Source organism: Carassius carassius, chromosome 43 (genome assembly GCF_963082965.1).
Source record: "Carassius carassius chromosome 43, fCarCar2.1, whole genome shotgun sequence".
Taxonomy (NCBI): Eukaryota; Metazoa; Chordata; class Actinopteri; order Cypriniformes; family Cyprinidae; genus Carassius; species Carassius carassius.
This window is the reverse complement of record NC_081797.1, coordinates 887,169-905,958: the sequence shown is the minus strand read 5'-3', so window position 1 is coordinate 905,958 and position 18,790 is coordinate 887,169. Positions and strand designations below refer to the sequence as shown.

Sequence of the window (18,790 nt, the reverse complement as noted above, 5' to 3'; positions counted from 1 at the left end):
CATGCCATGAGCACAGCTTTTTAACGCTTTCGAATCCCTATATGCACACGAGCCTGTATATACAGTGTGAAAAAGGCATGCTAAACAATAACAGAAACACCAAACACTGAGTAAATTAATATGCTTTATTTAATGATGAACATGTTGCATTCTCGTAACAGCAAAAATCCAACATCTTTGAGTATAGTTAATTAAAGATACAGAATTTAAGGTAAACAATGAACTGTTAGCGTGGTTCTTGAATTAAAAGTTTAACAGATGTGCTCAGGACAGCTGAGCTGAATAACATGACAAGATGTGCAAAAACTAAACAAACATTACTTCTAGATAGGTTGTTTCTATAAGTTGAGTAAGCATGATCAAGTGCTTCATGGTCAGTTTATGCATCATGGTTAGGTTTGGCCGGTTTGGTTCGGTTTGACCAATGCATTCACCTCAGAGATGAACTGGCTGAGGTTTTCCAAGTACTTTTCCCCGATTTCTACCAGGTTCTTATGCAGCACTGACAGAAGCATTGGTTCAAGAGTTGGATCTTTGGAGATGAGCATCTTCACCACTATTCCAAAGGTCTCGCAGTCCTGTTTGTACAACTGGAAGAGACGAACAGCTGTTGGACTCATCTGAGGTCTGAAAGTGAGGTATTTAAAAAAGATGAACTCTCAAGTTACAGTTAAGTGCTTGTTTGAAGAGTTATTCATGTCTGGAAACGGTTTGTTGGCCATTTCTATGATAGACCTGCACTGAATCAACAGTGTCTTCAAAGCTTATTGAAGGTGAAAATAAATTTTTGAACAGTAAGTCTCTTCTGCTCACCAATCCTGCATTTATTTGATCTAAAATACAGCAAAAGCACTAATATTGTGAATTGTTTTTACCATTTAAAATGACCGATTTCTATTTGAATATATTTTAATATGTAATTTATTCCTTTGAATTTTAGCATCATTACTCCAGTCACATGATCTTCAGAAATCATTCTAATCTTCTGATTGTAACATTACAAAAAATTTAAATAAAATAAATGATACTGATCCCAAGCTTTTGAATGGTATAGTGTATAATGTTACAAAAGCTTTTATTTCAGAAAGATCTATACGTGAATAATGTGAATTATTCAGCTGATCCATTCTGTTTGGACAAACAACAGTTTGTTGGCAGGTAATGACGTCTCGCTGGGGTTTCTCTAACCTAAGCTTTGCTTTTTAAGAGCTTGACAAAGCAGTTTCACTGTGTACTAAACGACACTTTGACCTCCAGCGAATAAGTCACTTGGCTGTAAACTTAACAGCCGTGTGTTTGGAGGCCAGAGACTATGGGAAAATATCCAGAAACAGGTGTGTGATTCTGTTTGCATGGAGACCTAAAAGCAGGCAAAGTGTTGACGCTTGTTAGAACTGCTCAGTTATTTCACACCAGACTTTAAAGGCCAACAAATTCTCCACCAGGTTTAAAGACGTGCAAAAATGGTGCTTAAGAGGTTTATGATGCCTTGCATATGTCCCAGGTCTGACGTCCAAGACTCCTTCGTCCACATTCTCTCACATCAAACTGGTGTGAAGTAACTGCTCACTTTGTCTTGTGTTTGTCATAGAAGTTATATGCCATATTTCAACTTGAATAAACCTGGTAAACTTACCCACAGCCATCTATTAAACACGGTTTACCTACCAACACAATCTCACCGCAACTGTAAACTAGTTTGCGTTTTGGTTTCTTAAAACAAGAACAAATATCTGCCAGTGGAGTCAGAAAAATAAACTTTTCCCTTTTTAATTGTTCACAAATCTAAAACTCACTTTAACTCAATCTTTTGCATTTTTCAGAAAACAAAACTCATGTTGTTTTTCAACTAAATGTGTCTCGATTGATAGAAAACAAGTCAAAAATACTGATTTAGTGCCAACACTTAAAGCAATTTAGACACTACAGCTAAAAATATCAAATCAAAGAGCCCTAATTATGAGCTGAACTTGAATATGAAACATCCTTTAAACAGTAAAAAGTAAGTATAAGTGTTTTATTGTAAGAGATCATGAGAAAAGCGTAAAATTACAAGGTCCGACGGGTTCATCCTCCAAAAGTCTTTCATTTTTTTTCGACCAACATCATAAAACATTTGGGCCACATCTCAGAAATGACTTTATAATCATGCTGGCGAATTATTGGACACAATCACCCTGGAGCTCTTCTGAGGTCTGAGCTCAAGCCGAGTGAAGCAGGTTATATTTGAGATATATCCTCAGAGAAGCTCATATTGGGGAGCATTAGAGGAAGAGCTGGACAGTGTTGGGAAGAGAGGGTTTCTGGGTGGTTGGTTTATGTTTGCAAGAGCCATAAAGAGTCTCTGGTTAATCTGAGCATGAGAGGAGAGTTTACTGAAGTGGGTTCAACAGGGGAACGAGGTCTGTTTTCTCTTATCCACAGCGTTTAGTCGGTCAGGTCCAGTTTAAAAACAGATTGGAGGGGTTCTGGGTTCAATCAAAAGGTGAGCCAAGAAGAACAAAACGGCCTGAGAAAGAGAAAACCAGACTGAAAACCAAAGAAAGATCCGGAGGGTTTGAAAGCATCCAGGTTGAATCTTCTTAAACTGCATTGATATTTTAAAGGGGAAATATTTGAATATTTAATATGGAGTTTACGCTAAAAAAATTAAAGAATTATAAGTATTTCTGTCTTGTTTTACAGTACAAATATCTAAATTGAGACCGAATACAACATATCTTTGGTTATTGATCAAAATATACCCCAACGACTTTTTAAAAGAAAAAAACTAACAAAAATTGTATCAGTTTTTCATAAAACAATGCTTATAAAAACTTTTTAAACTTTCATGAATCAAGATGCATTTACTTGAGAAGCAAAATAACAAGATAAGCATTGTTTTATAAAAAAAAATAAATAAATAAATAAAAAGAGAACAAATATATGCCATAAATATATCAATAGAAATTGTTTTCCTTATTCTTATCCCAATGGCTGATATTTGTTCTCGTTTTAAGAAATAACACTTTAAAATGCAAGTCTATTGAACTTAGATCTACAACTTACGATTACGTTTTTTGAAATAATTGTTTTGTAACAATAAAAGTAGCATCTGAGGTTTTGACTGGATGATGAAAGTTTGGCTGTATGAAGGTGGCACACAGATAAGATGATTGGATATTTCTGAAATATCATGAAGACCTTTCCTTTGGAATAATTATTAGAAATGTCTTTTGAGTATAAAGGACTCTAAAAAGTACATTTAGTTCTTAAAAAAAAAAAAAAGATTTCCAGCAAAGTTAAGTTAATGTTGTCCTCTCATCAAGCTTCTCGTTGAGTGTGTGTGTGTGTGTGTGTGTGTGTGAGCTTGGTTCATCGCTGGAGTCCCACAGCCGTCCCAGAGGTGCTAATGAGCAGGTTTACACCCAGTAACGACTCCAGACTCAATTACAGGACACTTGCTCTCGGAGTCTTGGGCAACGTCTGAAGAGTTAGTACACTTATAAAAAACATATTTAGCTTACAGTCCTCAGTTTATATACTTCGGTTCGTTTTGATATTATATCATATATTATTATGTTATGTCTATATTATAACCTAAAAACAATCATTGGCCTTGGTCTTAAATGGAGTCTCTAAAGCCAATCAAGGCTGTATTTATTTGATCAAAATTACAGTAAAAACTTTAAAATTGTACAATATTTTTTTTATTCAAATCAGCTGTTTTCTGTGTGAATCTGTGTTAAAGTGTGATGTATTTCTGTGATGCTCCGCTGTATTTTCAGCATCATTCCTCCAGTCTTCAGTCTCACATGATCTTCAGAAATCAGAATAATATGATGATTTACTGCTCAAGAAACATTTCTGATTATTATCAATGTTGAACACAGGTGTGCTGCACAATATTTTTTGGAAATTGTGATACTTTTTTCTTTGATTCTTTGATGAATAAAAAGATTAAAAGAACTGAATTTATAAAAAAAAATAAAAAATAGGAATCTTTCCTAACAATAAGTCTTTTCTTCATTTAAAACATCCTTGCGGAATACAACCCGAATTCCGGAAAAGTTGGGACGTTTTTTAAATTTTAATAAAATGAAAACTAAAGGAATTTCAAATCACATGAGCCAATATTTTATTCACAATAGAACATAGATAACGTAGCAAATGTTTAAACTGAGAAATTTTACACTTTTATCCGCTTAATTAGCTCATTTAAAATTTAATGCCTGCTACAGGTCTCAAAAAAGTTGGCACGGGGGCAACAAATGGCTAAAAAAGCAAGCAGTTTTGAAAAGATTCAGCTGGGAGAACATCTAGTGATTAATTAAGTTAATTGATATCAGGTCTGTAACATGATTAGCTATAAAAGCTTTGTCTTAGAGAAGCAGAGTCTCTCAGAAGTAAAGATGGGCAGAGGCTCTCCAATCTGTGAAAGACTGCGTAAAAAAATTGTGGAAAACTTTAAAAACAATGTTCCTCAACGTCAAATTGCAAAGGCTTTGCAAATCTCATCATCTACAGTGCATAACATCATCAAAAGATTCAGAGAAACTGGAGAAATCTCTGTGCGTAAGGGACAAGGCCGGAGACCTTTATTGGATGCCCGTGGTCTTCGGGCTCTCAGACGACACTGCATCACTCATCGGCATGATTGTGTCAATGACATTACTAAATGGGCCCAGGAATACTTTCAGAAACCACTGTCGGTAAACACAATCCGCCGTGCCATCAGCAGATGCCAACTAAAGCTCTATCATGCAAAAAGGAAGCCATATGTGAACATGGTCCAGAAGCGCCGTCGTGTCCTGTGGGCCAAGGCTCATTTAAAATGGACTATTTCAAAGTGGAATAGTGTTTTATGGTCAGACGAGTCCAAATTTGACATTCTTGTTGGAAATCACGGACGCCGTGTCCTCCGGGCTAAAGAGGAGGGAGACCTTCCAGCATGTTATCAGCGTTCAGTTCAAAAGCCAGCATCTCTGATGGTATGGGGGTGCATAAGTGCATACGGTATGGGCAGCTTGCATGTTTTGGAAGGCTCTGTGAATGCTGAAAGGTATATAAAGGTTTTAGAGCAGGGGTTGGCAACCTACGGCACGCGTGCCAACAGTGGCACGCAGAGGGATAATCGCTGGCACGCAAGCAATAAGGAAAACTGTATAATGACGTACAGTTTGATGTAATAACTTCTCATAGTCACACAGCCTGTTAGGAGCTACAAATACTATTAAAGTGTGAGAATTGACTTGCATGGATGCACGTGCAAACACTGCACATACTAGGTGCTTCAGATCAAAGCCTCGGTCTAACAGCACTCGTCAATGTCAAAATGACTGAGATGGCCAATCAGATCAAAGTAGGCGGGGTTTACCGTTCACAGAAGCAGAGCGCGAAGCGTCAGTTTAACGTTAAAGAGAGTGAGGTAAGATGAAGCTGCAAATCAATTAACATTAGTCAACTTTTAATAATACGTTTTACCATAGAAATGTTAAATGACCTAAAGCTATATACAGTGATGAAACATTTTCTGAAATATGGCCATTTTGAGAGAAAGAAAGGGGGGGGGGGTAAATTGTCTCTCTCTGCAGACAATGAAGCGATTTTGCCCCTTTGTTGTTGAGAAATATAATGTAGCGATTCAGTATCGATTAATAAAAGTAGCGTGACAACACTCTGAATGCTACTTTTTGCACAGCACGATCTCAGATCTCTGTGTGCGAGTGGTGTGTGTTGTGTGTGTGTCTGTGTGTGCACGTTCATCAATTAAAGCAGTGCATTAACGTTGATTAAACGTTAAAAAACTTTTTTTTTATCGTATAATAAAAAATTGTGTATGTACCATTTAAATACAGAATTATATCGGGGTGTGTGTGGGGGGGGGGCTGTGTTGGCACAGTGGTTAACCATAAAAATAAAAAATGGCACGTCATGCCGAAAAGGTTGCTGATCCCTGTTTTAGAGCAACATATGCTTCCCTCCAAACAACGTCTATTTCAGGGAAGGCCTTGTTTATTTCAGCAGGACAATGCAAAACCACATACTGCAGCTATAACAACAGCATGGCTTCGTCGTAGAAGAGTCCGGGTGCTAACCTGGCCTGCCTGCAGTCCAGATCTTTCACCTATAGAGAACATTTGGCGCATCATTAAACGAAAAATACGTCAAAGACGACCACGAACTCTTCAGCAGCTGGAAATCTATATAAGGCAAGAATGGGACCAAATTCCAACAGCAAAACTCCAGCAACTCATAGCCTCAATGCCCAGACGTCTTCAAACTGTTTTGAAAAGAAAAGGAGATGCTACACCATGGTAAACATGCCCCGTCCCAACTATTTTGAGACCTGTAGCAGAAATCAAAATTGAAATGAGCTCATTTTGTGCATAAAATTGTAAACTTTCTCAGTTTAAACATTTGCTATGTTATCTATGTTCTATTGTGAATAAAATATTGGCTCATGTGATCTGAAAGTCTTTTAGTTTTCATTTTATTAAAATTTAAAAAACGTCCCAACTTTTCCGGAATTCGGGTTGTACTTTGCCCACCGCTCGTCCATCGTAGATCCACTACAATAAACTTCTCATAAAATAAACCTATTGACTATAAAAGTGCAAAATGCATTTGCTCACACATATGTGAGAATCAAGATAATTATATCGTTTGGGGAATATTTAGAATTAAAATGAAATTAAACATAAATCTATATCAGATATACATATCATTGCTGCTGTGTCACATGACCAGCAAGCCCCTCCCTTTCACTCGTGCCCCCTTAAAAAATAATATGTGCATGCTCCTGACACTACAATACAAAATGATTTGTCAAATAAATGAAACCTGATAAAACATTAATTTGAGTTGAGATTTGTTATAGCTTCTAAAAATTGCAGTTAAAAGCCTGTTAAGAGCCACAAACAAAGCCCACGGTCAACTTGAGCAGTTCTTAAAGGGACAGTTCACCAAAAAATGAAAATGTGCCGTTAATTTACTAACCCTGAGGCCATCTAAGATGACTTGTTTCTTCAGTAAATCAGTAAAGAAGATTTTTAGCCAAAACGGTGATTCTTGTTGACTCATGAAATGTAAGCCAGCGGCTGCCTATTTTTGTGCATTAAAGAACAAAATGAATACCCATGGCTCCTGATGATAAACTGAGGTCTTATGAAGAGAAACAATCAGTCTGTGCAAGAAACTGAACATTATTTATAATAAAAAAAGTTATAAGCTCATCAAGACTTGTTATTGCACTTGCTTATCATTTCTCTTTTTGATTGCTTGTGTTGTCCTCAAGATGCTTTGGATACAAGCGTCTGCTAAATGACTAAATGTAAATTATTTACAAAAATCAAACAAAGAGTCTTGTGTCTGATTCTTATCCGTAAACTGATTCATTCAGATAGTCCATATCAGAGAACGAGTTCAAAAAGATTTCAAAAGAATGATTAGTTTGTGAACTGGATTAAATTACAGTTACTTGTGAAAATCAAGGGGTTACATCTACATTAAATATTGTCACACACATGCATAAATACAGATTTGATCGCTTTCTTTCCCAAATTGCAACGTTTCAGGAGTTTAGGACACAGAATAGACACAAGCTTATTTTTCTGGCAGTGTTTTCTGTCACAGCTATGCATAGATTTAATTTAAAAAACAGAATCATATACTTTTTTGACTCTCAAAGTGTCGGTAGCCATTGACTTGCATTTTATGGATCACCAAAGAGCTCATTTTGGGTGCACTATCCCTTTAAGACCTGAACAATGAACATCAGATGGCAGAGATGTATCTATTTGAAATATCTAATAGCCTGCTCTCTCAAAAACTTCACAGCTAAATCTCTTTCTCTCCTCAAATGTGACACTAATCTGATTTTCTGTCATATAGCCACATGACGTTACTCTCTGTGCGAGACTCTTCAAAGAAGTCCCAAAACGCTGAATCACCAGCAACAATAAACACTCAACTTCAATTACAACATTTCTCCCAACATTACAGGATCTTAAAAACCACAAAGTGAAGCCACAATAACACAATGACATAAAACCGAAACACAAGCGAGGGCTGGAGGAAGTTCTCCACCCCGGAGACGATCTGTATTTATAGAGCTGATATTTAGGAGTGAGACGCCTGACCTCGCTGCTCTTTGTTCGCTGTGGCAGCGTTTAGGTGGTTTCGACCCCCGTTTGAGGGAAAGAAAGACATGATGTGAGGGTACGATAAGAGAGGACCACACAAACAGGGCCGAGCTGTACAGTGGGAACGCAATGGTCTGTAACACATTACAAATCAAACACACACCGGTCTGTTGCAATCACAGCGCTGGGGCAATTATTTGAGGGCTGGGACACATTAGAGAATATTAGAGGCATTTTATCACTGAAGCTCTGAATGGAGAGATGGATGAAGTCTGGGCAAATCATTCCCAGCCAGTTTCGATCCATGAACCGGAGCTGAAATGCGCTGTGGTTTTAGTCTTCATGTTAGTCACTGATTACATGGAATCTGGATTATGAAACCAGCTTCTAAACATGAAAGATTCTGTCATTAATTACTCACCCTCCTGTCGTTCCAAACCCGTAAGACTTTCGTTCATCTTCGGATCACAAATTAAGATATTTTTGATGAAATCCGTGAGCTCTCTGATCCTCCATAGACAGAAACGCAGTAAGGATATCAGTAAAATAATCCACGTCACATCAGTGGTTCAACTGTACTTTTACAAAGCTACGAAAACACTTTTTGTGTGCAAAGAAAACAATAAAAACCTAATTTATTTACAGTTAAGAGTCACGTCTTCATCTTGGAGAGTAGATCATCAGCGCTGTTTATGTTCAGGATAAAACACGCGCACGCTGAATGTAAACCATGCTGATTACGTTCTGGGGTGCTCTCCAAAATGAAGACGGTGACTCTTAACTGTAAATAAATTAGGTTTTTAAATTAGTTTCTGTGCGCTGATCGTGATCGTATCCTAGAGCTGTCACAATGCATCAGAAATATCTGAACTTATGAGGGTGAGTAATAAATGACAGAATTATCATTTCTGGGTGAACTAACCCTTACTTGTGAATTATTTCACATTTTAAAAAGCTCAGAATCAGATTACTTCTCACAGAGTTTTTTTCACACATTGGCAGTCGATCATTCATAATTGATTGATTCTCCCTAATGCTCCTTGAACACTGAGTCCGAATTGTTTGTATTTTATTTTACATATTGTTTTATACAAGTCATCGTTCCCTCTTAAAACTCATGCTACGGATGCAGAAAACACAGAGAATCGAAACCGATCTGATTTTTAGTTTTTTATGACTGATGAAAGTTTCTGAGGCAGTGTGTAAACGTGATTGACACAACGTGACATCATATTTATTTGTTAACGTTTGAAACAAGGACCTTCATCTTTTTCTATGTATCTTTTTGGTAACTTTATCTTAAGGACCTTGCTATAAAGCAGTTGCTTATTAGCATGGCTATTACTAGCATTTTGGCTGTTTATAGTACTTATAAAGCACACATTTTTAATTGTTGTGTCTTATTCTGCATCACCACACTTTAGATCTGTTAAACTTACCCCACACCTATAATAATAAGCAGCAAATTAAGAGTTTATTGAGAGAAAACTATTTCTAAACACACTAGTGAATGTGCGTTCCCTAATCTAGAGTGTTACCTATTTTCTTATTTACATTAATTTTCTTTATGTTGTGTCATACTTGAAATATCATTTTATGATGTTGACTGTCAAACTGCTAACGCTAGCCTTCCTCATGTAATCTGTTATGAGCTACACTTTACAGTAATCTGTCCAGCTCTGTGTGTGTAGTTTTCCTCCGAGATGTTCAGAACGCTCTCAAACCTCACGCCGTACCTCCTCGATCTCCAGAGCTTTGTTATCGATGGCTTGAGCACAACGTTCTTCCAGAGTGGGATCCTCCGGTTCCCCTCCCAAACCTGGAATCTCATCCAGATCGGAGAAAAATATCTGCAGAAGAGGAGATGGGTTCTGTTTCACCTTTAAAGGCAGTTAACAAATGATCATGTTCTGTTAAACTGTGCTAAACTTGACATGTAGTGTTGGATCAGAAGTGATGTGTACCCTGCTGGCCGATGCAGGAGCATGGGCTGATCCTCCAGAGAGATCACTGGATGATGGCCTGTGTTCATCTGCAGAGATGGAGAAACTAGGGCTCGCAGAACAACCTTAAACCTCAAACTGAGCAGAATGGAAAAGCAATGTCATCACATCCATCCCTGTGTAATTCAATTGTGGTGAAGGAGAAGCGTGTTTATGTTCATGTTCCCGCAGGAGAAATGAACAAGAGAGGCTTTGAGACGGTTCTGTCTACAAACAACAAACACCACATTCATTCACATTCCAGCGGTTTCCAGATGCAACAGAAAGGCTCCAAGGTACAACGAACAGCCCGATGTTTGTTTCTGTCTTGATTTACGGTTTAATTAGATTGAAAGGGCAAAGAGAAAAGTCTTGAGAGAGAAGAAAGAACTGAGATTTGCTTCGGACTGAACTGTTTGCCTGAGCAATGGCAGACAGGAAGCTGTAGGAGTGTTGGAGAAACCTGTCTGGAAACAGTTATTATTACTGATTAAATCATAAGGCAAATATTAAAGTCATTCATTTATTTGTCCGCATGGGAAAGGTTTCAACATGCAAAAGTAAAACTAGGAAATTACATTTTTTATTCAATATTTTATAAGATAATTTGGCATGATCAAAACTTTATTAAATGTGAGTATTTTTTTATTTAAAAAGGTGATCATGATAACTTTAATTTATGTATCATTTTATTTTCAAGGGTATATTCTTAATTTACATGCCTGTTTTATTGTTAAATGGGCTAAAATTGTGAGTTTTAAATTGAATTTAAATTTGAATTTGTTTGCTTTGTTTCCCACTGTAATAAATAAAAGATTATTAATAACATTTTTAAGATAAAGGTAATTGATGTGCCACTACTTTGAAGTTTGAAGAATTTTGTATTTAAATATAAAAAAAAAGAAAGAAATTGTAAACAATTATAATTTTTTTTATATTTTAAACAAAATAATAATTAACTTGTTTTAGTTAAACAGTGTAGTTTCATAAGCTATTTAATTTTTTATTAACAATTAGAATTTAAATTATTTATTTTCATATACTTTTTTTATAATTTTGATGCTTTTGTTATTTTTTATATAAGTCTAAAATAGTTTTTATTAATTTTTATTTCAGTTTTAGTTATTTTAATACTACGGTTCTACTAAACATGTCAACATTTAGCTGAAATAACATGTTGTAGTTAACAACACTTCTCTGATGTGTGCTAGAGAGATAACACTGACCTGCTCCAGGGCGAGCGGGTGAGAGTGACCCGCTGATGCTGATGATCTGGGTGTTTCTGAAGGACATCACCGTCCTGCGCTTCACCCCTTCACCATCAACTCTGATCACAGACAGCGCTTCATTAGTGACTCAAACCACCTCATCTCTCATATCTGTGAATACTGACGAGCGGCTCACTGTCTGTGCAGATTCATGATGGCCTCCAGGAGCGGATCCTCTCCTCTGCTGGATGACCTCTGACCTCTGACCCCAGGCTGGGACGAAACAGCGCCACCAACCCTGAACAACCAGAAATGACTGGTTGAGTATCTCCTCACATGAATAACCCTGCTCCAGACGTGTGTGGTCATGTGATAATATTGACCAATCAGTGAACAGGAGGCTTCTGGGAATAAATCGTTCAGGAGCTCGTGCAGGACACATCCCTCAGTTTCTCCTCAAGCTCCAAGTGAACTGTTTGTTTAAGGCCTTTAGGTTTTGGGTGGAGTCTGTCGGGCTCCGGGTCGCTGACCTCTGACCTCTGTGTGGTTTGGGGAGACGTGCTGGACGTGTCTGGATCAGGTTCTCGGTCTGCATTTGGTCTTGTTCAGAGAACGTTCTAGATCAGTGCTTCAGAGATGCATCAGTGCATGTGCGTGTTTCTATTGCGTGTGCATCTGTGCATAATTGGGTGTGTGTGTGTGTGAGCGTGTGCATCTGTGTGCGTGTGTGTCTGTGAGTGTGTGTGTGTCTGTGCATGTGTCAGTGTGTGTGTGGATGAATCAGGAGACTTCAAACAGGATCTGAATGCAGTGATCTGCAGGAGGTCTCTCTCACACACAGTAAAGTAAAGCTCAGTCTCTCTCCACACAGCAGGACGGACAACTGCTCGGGTCCGAGCCACAAACAGCAGACGCAGAAACACTCCCACACAAACCTGACGCTCCGATCAGAACTCACACAATCAACACAACTACCACAAATGCACTGTGACTTCTAATTAATGGATTGTTAAATATGTCAAAACGAATAAAATAATAATACAATTAAAACAAAATAAATAATTAAATATGAATATAATGTGATGTGCACTAGCTAGGTTTATTAACACATGTCTGTAGACATTTACACATGCACATTTCTCCTGTATTTCACCAAAATAAAAGCTTGAGGATTTGATTGACAGATTTAAGACATTGCATTGTCATTTTGAGTGTGCAATTAAATTGCTATTACAATTCTGAAACTTTTTTATTGATTTACTGTAATACATTTTTAATTTTATTATTGCTATCGGTTTCAATTCAATAGTTACAGTAACATATTTATACCTTCATTCTTTTATTGGCGTTAAATCAATGATGTAATAATAACAAATAAATAAAATAAATATGATTCAATATGCGCTAGGTTTGTAAGATTTACTAATTTATCACAATTTTCTACATTTCTGTAGATCAAAGTTTACAGCATTTCTCCAATATTACACCAAAACTAAAAAATTGAAAAATTTAAGACATTAATTATAATATTTATTATTTATATATATATATTATAATTGACTTAAATTCTTCAATTATATATATAAATATATATTAGTTTTTTACAAGACTATTTGTTATTTCATTTACAAAAGTAATATATTTTGAAGTGCATTATTGTACTTTTTTATTTACAATAAATAACAATTAAAATATTTAATATTAATATTAACAAAATAAATTAAAAAAATTAATAACAGTAATATATATCTTTGTAATTATAGCTAAATCAATAATAATAATTTGTAAAAAATTCAGGTGATAATTTTTTTTTTTTTTGACATGAACTGTCTTTCTTGTCTTTAATGCTTTTAATGCTCTTTTAATGCTTTAATGCTTTTGGACGTGTTTTCGTGAGCTTCACTCATCATCATGTTTCTCGTGCATCGATCAGATGTCCGTTTGACGGCCGCAGTGTTTGTCTGCAGAGGGTGAGGTCACCAAACCATCACAAAACTCTGCTTTTATCAACCAGATACACACAAACATCACTGCTGGAAAGACCTGTAATTACCACAATGAGCCAACGGAGGATTAAACATCATTAAGATGAGCGCAGGGGTTTGAAAGGAGCCTTCGAATGTTCACAGGACACCAGCAGACGAATCCTGACGGGACGCCATTTTGGCTTATTATGTGCCATTCATCATCCATCAAAAACAAAGATAGAGCGTGTCATTTTAGGATGTATGTGAATCATTTGACAATATCCTACTGACACATGAATCATTCTGAATGATTCACTCGAATCGATTCCCAAAAGCGCCGGTAAACGACTCAGTTATTCGGTTATGAGTAGTTATTCAGCTCTCAGTGTGTGAGGTCTGGACTGAATCCATCACAAACCCCTGAAGATCTGATAAACACACACTAACACACTTATTTAGTGTTTACCACAGTAAACTGACACGTCATACACAGACATAATTATTTTCAACACTCAAGTATTTGACTACAGATCTTGATGATGATGTTGACATTAAACTTTTTTCTATAATATATATTTGTATTTTATTTTATTAAAGTCCTGCCTCAAACTCCACCCCTTCAAGTTCATAGAACTAAGCCCCGCCTTAAACCCCACCCCTTCAAGTTCATAAAACTAAGCCCCGCCTTAAACGCCACCCCTTCAAGTTCATACAACTAAGCCCTTCTTAAACCCCACCCCTTCAAGTTCATAGAACTAAGCCCCGCCTTAAACCCCACCCCTTCAAGTTCATACAACTAAGCCCTTCTTAAACTCCACCCCTTCAAGTTCATAGAACTAAGCCCCGCCTTAAACCCCACCCCTTCAAGTTCATAGAACTAAGCCCCGCCTTAAACGCCACCCCTTCAAGTTCATACAACTAAGCCCTTCTTAAACCCCACCCCTTCAAGTTCATAGAACTAAGCCCCGCCTTAAACCCCACCCCTTCAAGTTCATAAAACTAAGCCCCGCCTTAAACGCCATCCCTTCAAGTTCATAGAACTAAGCCCTTCTTAAACACCACCCCTTCAAGTTCATAGAATTAAGCCCCGCCTTAAACTCCCCCTTCAATTTTATAGAACTAAGCCCCGCCTTAAACTCCACCCCTTCAATTTTATAGAACTAAGCCCCGCCTTAAACTCACCCCTTCAAGTTCATAGAACTAAGCCCCGCCTTAAACTCACCCCTTCAATTTTATAGAACTAAGCCCCGCCTTAAACTCACCCCTTCAAGTTCATAGAACTAAGCCCCGCCTTAAACTCACCCCTTCAAGTTCATAGAACTAAGCCCCGCCTTAAACTCACCCCTTCAATTTTATAGAACTAAGCCCCGCCTTAAACTCACCCCTTCAAGTTCATAGAACTAAGCCCCGCCTTAAACTCCACCCCTTCAATTTTATAGAACTAAGCCCCGCCTTAAACTCACCCCTTCAAGTTCATAGAACTAAGCCCCGCCTTAAACTCACCCCTTCAATTTTATAGAACTAAGCCCGCCTTAAACCCCTCCCCTTCAAGTTCATAGAACTAAGCCCCACCTTAAACTCACCCCTTCAATTTTATAGAACTAAGCCCCGCCTTAAACTCCACCCCTTCAAGTTCATAGAACTAAGCCCCGCCTTAAACTCCACCCCTTCAAGTTCATAGAACTAAGCCCCGCCTTAAACTCCTCCCCTTCAAGTTCATAGAACTAAGTCCCGCCTTAAACTCACCCCTTCAATTTTATAGAACTAAGCCCCGCCTTAAACTCCACCCCTTCAAGTTCATAGAACTAAGCCCGACTTAAACTCTGCCCCTTTAAAAAAATCATGCTCATCCGCTTCTACATGAGTCCCACGCCCAAATCTCAACATCCAATCAACAACTGATGCATATAATTAAGTCTCACCTTGAAATCCGCCCCTTCAATATCATACAACAAAATCTACCTTGAACTCCACCCTTTCAAGTTTGAAGAACTAAACCCTGCCTTAATTATGCAGTTTTTTTTGTAATTTTTGTTTCAAAATTTGTGTAATTAACTTTGCCAATGTCGATGTGTTCATCCAAAGTTAATTTGAACATAAACAGCGTTAGATATCTAGGCTCTCCGTGTAATAACAACCAAAATAACTCATTACAGTGTAATTATTACACATTTCTAGAGCAACTGTTACTTGTATTATGTTTTACAGCTGCCAGTAACATTCATTCACGCAGGTTCATTTTGTAAACCGATAATCCGAGGACGTAAACAGCACAGAGATAAACGTCACGTGTCCTTGTCTCGCAATTATGGTAATTACAACATAACATGAATGCAGCATAAGTCACGCTTTAAACTACGCCCCCTCAAGCTCATATAACTAGGCTCCGCCTTAAAACATTGCCCTCCAGTTTTGAGTGCCAAACCCACATATCAGCATCCAATCAACAACCGATGCAAAGAGCCAAGTCACACCATAAACCCCGCCCCTTCAAGCTCATACAATTAAACTCCGCCCCTTCAAGCTCATATAATTAAACTCCGCCCCTTCAAGTTTAAACTCATTTGCCTCCACTTTCGAGATCTTAACTTACGATCAAAAACCAACACCTAGATTCAAGTCTCCACCACTTCAAGTTAATTTAACTAAGCACTTACAAAATTTAACTAAGTTTACAAAATCATGACATTATAACATTAAAATACTTTGTTTAATTAAAATGAATAGAACAGTTTCATACCACCCTGGGTGATTATCATTAACTAAAACATTTTCGTTAATTGAAATTATATTAACATATTTTACATAACTAAATTAAAACATAAAGAACTTAAAATGAGTTTAATTAGTTTCAGTTAAATGTGAAGTACTAAAATCAAATAAAAAAAATAAAAAAATTCACATAGACTTGCATTTAAAAAAATTAATAAAAATGTCAGTTACTAAAAACACCCAAATTAAAACTAGAAAAAATTAACTAAAAATATACACATACAAATAAAAACTAGTTCAAAACATTGATCTAAACTATAAAAGCACATCAGTGATACTCAAATAAAACTGATATTCAGTACTGTATATTCAGCTCTACTTTGTGAAATAATGAGAATGTATTAATATTTTAATGGATTTTGACACTTTCTGACTGCTCACAGACGGACGCTGCTGTGCAATTCATTTCACTTCAGTATTTATGAGTATAACTATGTTAACATACCATACTGCCAAAACATTATTACAGAAACGATCTGAATGAGCTTCTTACACTGCTGTATTATTGTGCTAATTAGCTCGGATCAGCTCTCTTTAACGGACAATCTGATTGGTTGTTGTATCTGTCAGTCAGACGCTCTCTCTCTCTCCCTGTGAGTGTTGAGGTGTGTCTCACCTGAGGTGCACCTGTGCTCCTGCTGGACGATGCTCTCGCAGTGTGTTACAGGAACACAGCGCCTCCTGCTGGAGCACACACACAGTCACACTGCATCCCTCAAACACTCAAACCAGAGGACACAGATGTACAGTAGGTCCGACTGGATCCATGCATAGCATCTGACTAATGTGCTCAATCTGTCTCTATACAAGTCTGCTAGATAATGAGAGGCAGGGTTATTATCATTAACTAAAGCTAAAAATGATGATAAAATATATTAAAAACAGCTTTGTTAATTGAAATAAATATTATATATAAAATGTTCTTTGAACATTTTTGAGTATTAGAAATGCTGCCTTGAAAAATGAACTGAAACAAGTTTAAGTAGAAGCACTAAAATTACTAAAATTCTATGCTAAAACTGAAATTAAAAAATAATATATAATTACAAAAATAAATAAAATATAAAAATAAAAAATATAAAGCATATAATATAAAAATTTGTGCTGGTCAATGATTAATTGCGATAAATCACATCCAAAATAAAAAATAATTTGTACATAATATATATATGTGTGTACGGTCTGCGTGTATGTATATATATATATATAAAGAGAAAAAAAGTGTTATGTTTATATATTAAATATTTACAATAATTTAAATTCTATGGAAATTAATGTATTATGTATGTAAATATCATATAAATATACACTGTATGTGTGTGTGTCCTTACTTAGACATCATAAATACACACAGTACACACATATATATTATATAAACAAAAACTTGTATTATTTTGGATGTGATTAATCATTGCCCAGCACTAATAAAAATATAAAAACAAATATAAAATACAAAAAATATATATAAAATTTAAAACTGGAAATACAAAAAGAAAACACCATTCAAAATATGAATAAAACTAGAATAGTATATAAAAACTAGAATAACACTGATTAATGTTATTTCGGAGGTGGAGCGTTAAGATAATAGATTCTGAAGGTGTATGCTCTTTTTAATAAACGTGTGTTCCTGACTTGCACCTGTGATTGACCTCTGACCCTTTGCTTCAGCAGGTGCTCTCTGTGTTCCTGCGGCTCCCTGCGGTGATGGATCAGTCCATGATCTCCTCCGTAATAGATGTGTCTGTAGTCTGTCTCCTGCTGCCAGCTCACAGACAGACGCTTGGGCACCACCCGCACCGTCCGGTACCACACCTCACACACACACACACACACACACACCACACAGAAACATCAGCACGGTTTGTGTGGAGCATCATGTCTGATCATCAGCCTTTAGGGACTCGTACAGTCATACAGTACACTGCTCTGTTCTCGTAAACTATAACAGCAGAGCAGATACTGACATAAGCTGATCTAAATATGAGCCTGTGCTCTATATCTCCAGTAGATGTATGTGTAGTTCTGATCTTACTGGTGTTCCTCGTGTGTGTCTGTTATAGAGCGGTCCGAAGCGGAGATCCTCCACTGAAACACACATTCACAATCACACACTCCTCTAACACTCATATCTCCATCCACATTCATTCATTCAGTACTCACTGATCGGATTCTTCTTACTGTAAGCTGCAGCTTGAACTGGAAGAGCGAAGAAGAGTTTGAATTTTATTTTAATTCTACAGTGCATCTTTAACATCACCATAGTTCATCACAGCAAGAGCAAATTCATTAATTCTACTGTACAGTTATACATTAATATGGGATCTTCCGACAGTTTCGATATGTTATATTCCACTGAGATTCATTCCTGTTTAGCTAAAGGTGAGGGATAATTAATACACCAATTAATACTGAGACAGCACAGTTTTACTGCATGTTTACTGATGAATTTAAGGGTATGTTAAAAAAGTGAAATTGAAATATATATATATATATATATAGCTTTAAAACGCTATAAAATATATAGCTTTAATTGTATTTAATACAATAAAAGCTGAGTTCAGGTCAAATGTGCCGCTTTCGACTGTCATTTCAGTGTAAACGGCAACATTTACATGAACTCAGCGTACAGTTATGTTAATTCACCGTCTATGATTAATAATTAGATGATAAATGACACGTGCAGACCACGTTTATATATTATTTACTCTATATATTCAGTTTACTTTATGCATATA

At 36.7% G+C, this 18,790-nt stretch overlaps 1 protein-coding gene across 3 annotated transcripts; it reads right to left on the bottom strand.

Moving 5' to 3' along the window:
• Positions 1–102: 102 nt before the first annotated feature.
• On the bottom strand, positions 103–18,330 carry LOC132125072 (uncharacterized). 3 transcript variants are annotated; one of them, XM_059536282.1, is made up of 9 exons: positions 18,216–18,330; positions 18,088–18,140; positions 17,694–17,867; positions 16,669–16,736; positions 11,510–11,611; positions 11,332–11,432; positions 10,088–10,155; positions 9,860–9,994; positions 103–590 (listed from the first exon to the last, which is right to left on the bottom strand). In XM_059536282.1, exons 1-9 carry the CDS (start codon positions 18,313–18,315, stop codon positions 393–395), a joined length of 999 nt encoding a protein of 332 aa, XP_059392265.1. In that variant the 5' UTR covers positions 18,316–18,330; the 3' UTR covers positions 103–392. The 3 variants fall into 3 exon arrangements, with proteins under 3 accessions (XP_059392265.1, XP_059392267.1, XP_059392266.1); XM_059536284.1 differs by having other exon boundaries at positions 9,860–9,973; XM_059536283.1 differs by having other exon boundaries at positions 16,669–16,733.
• Between the last annotated feature and the right edge of the window lie 460 nt (positions 18,331–18,790).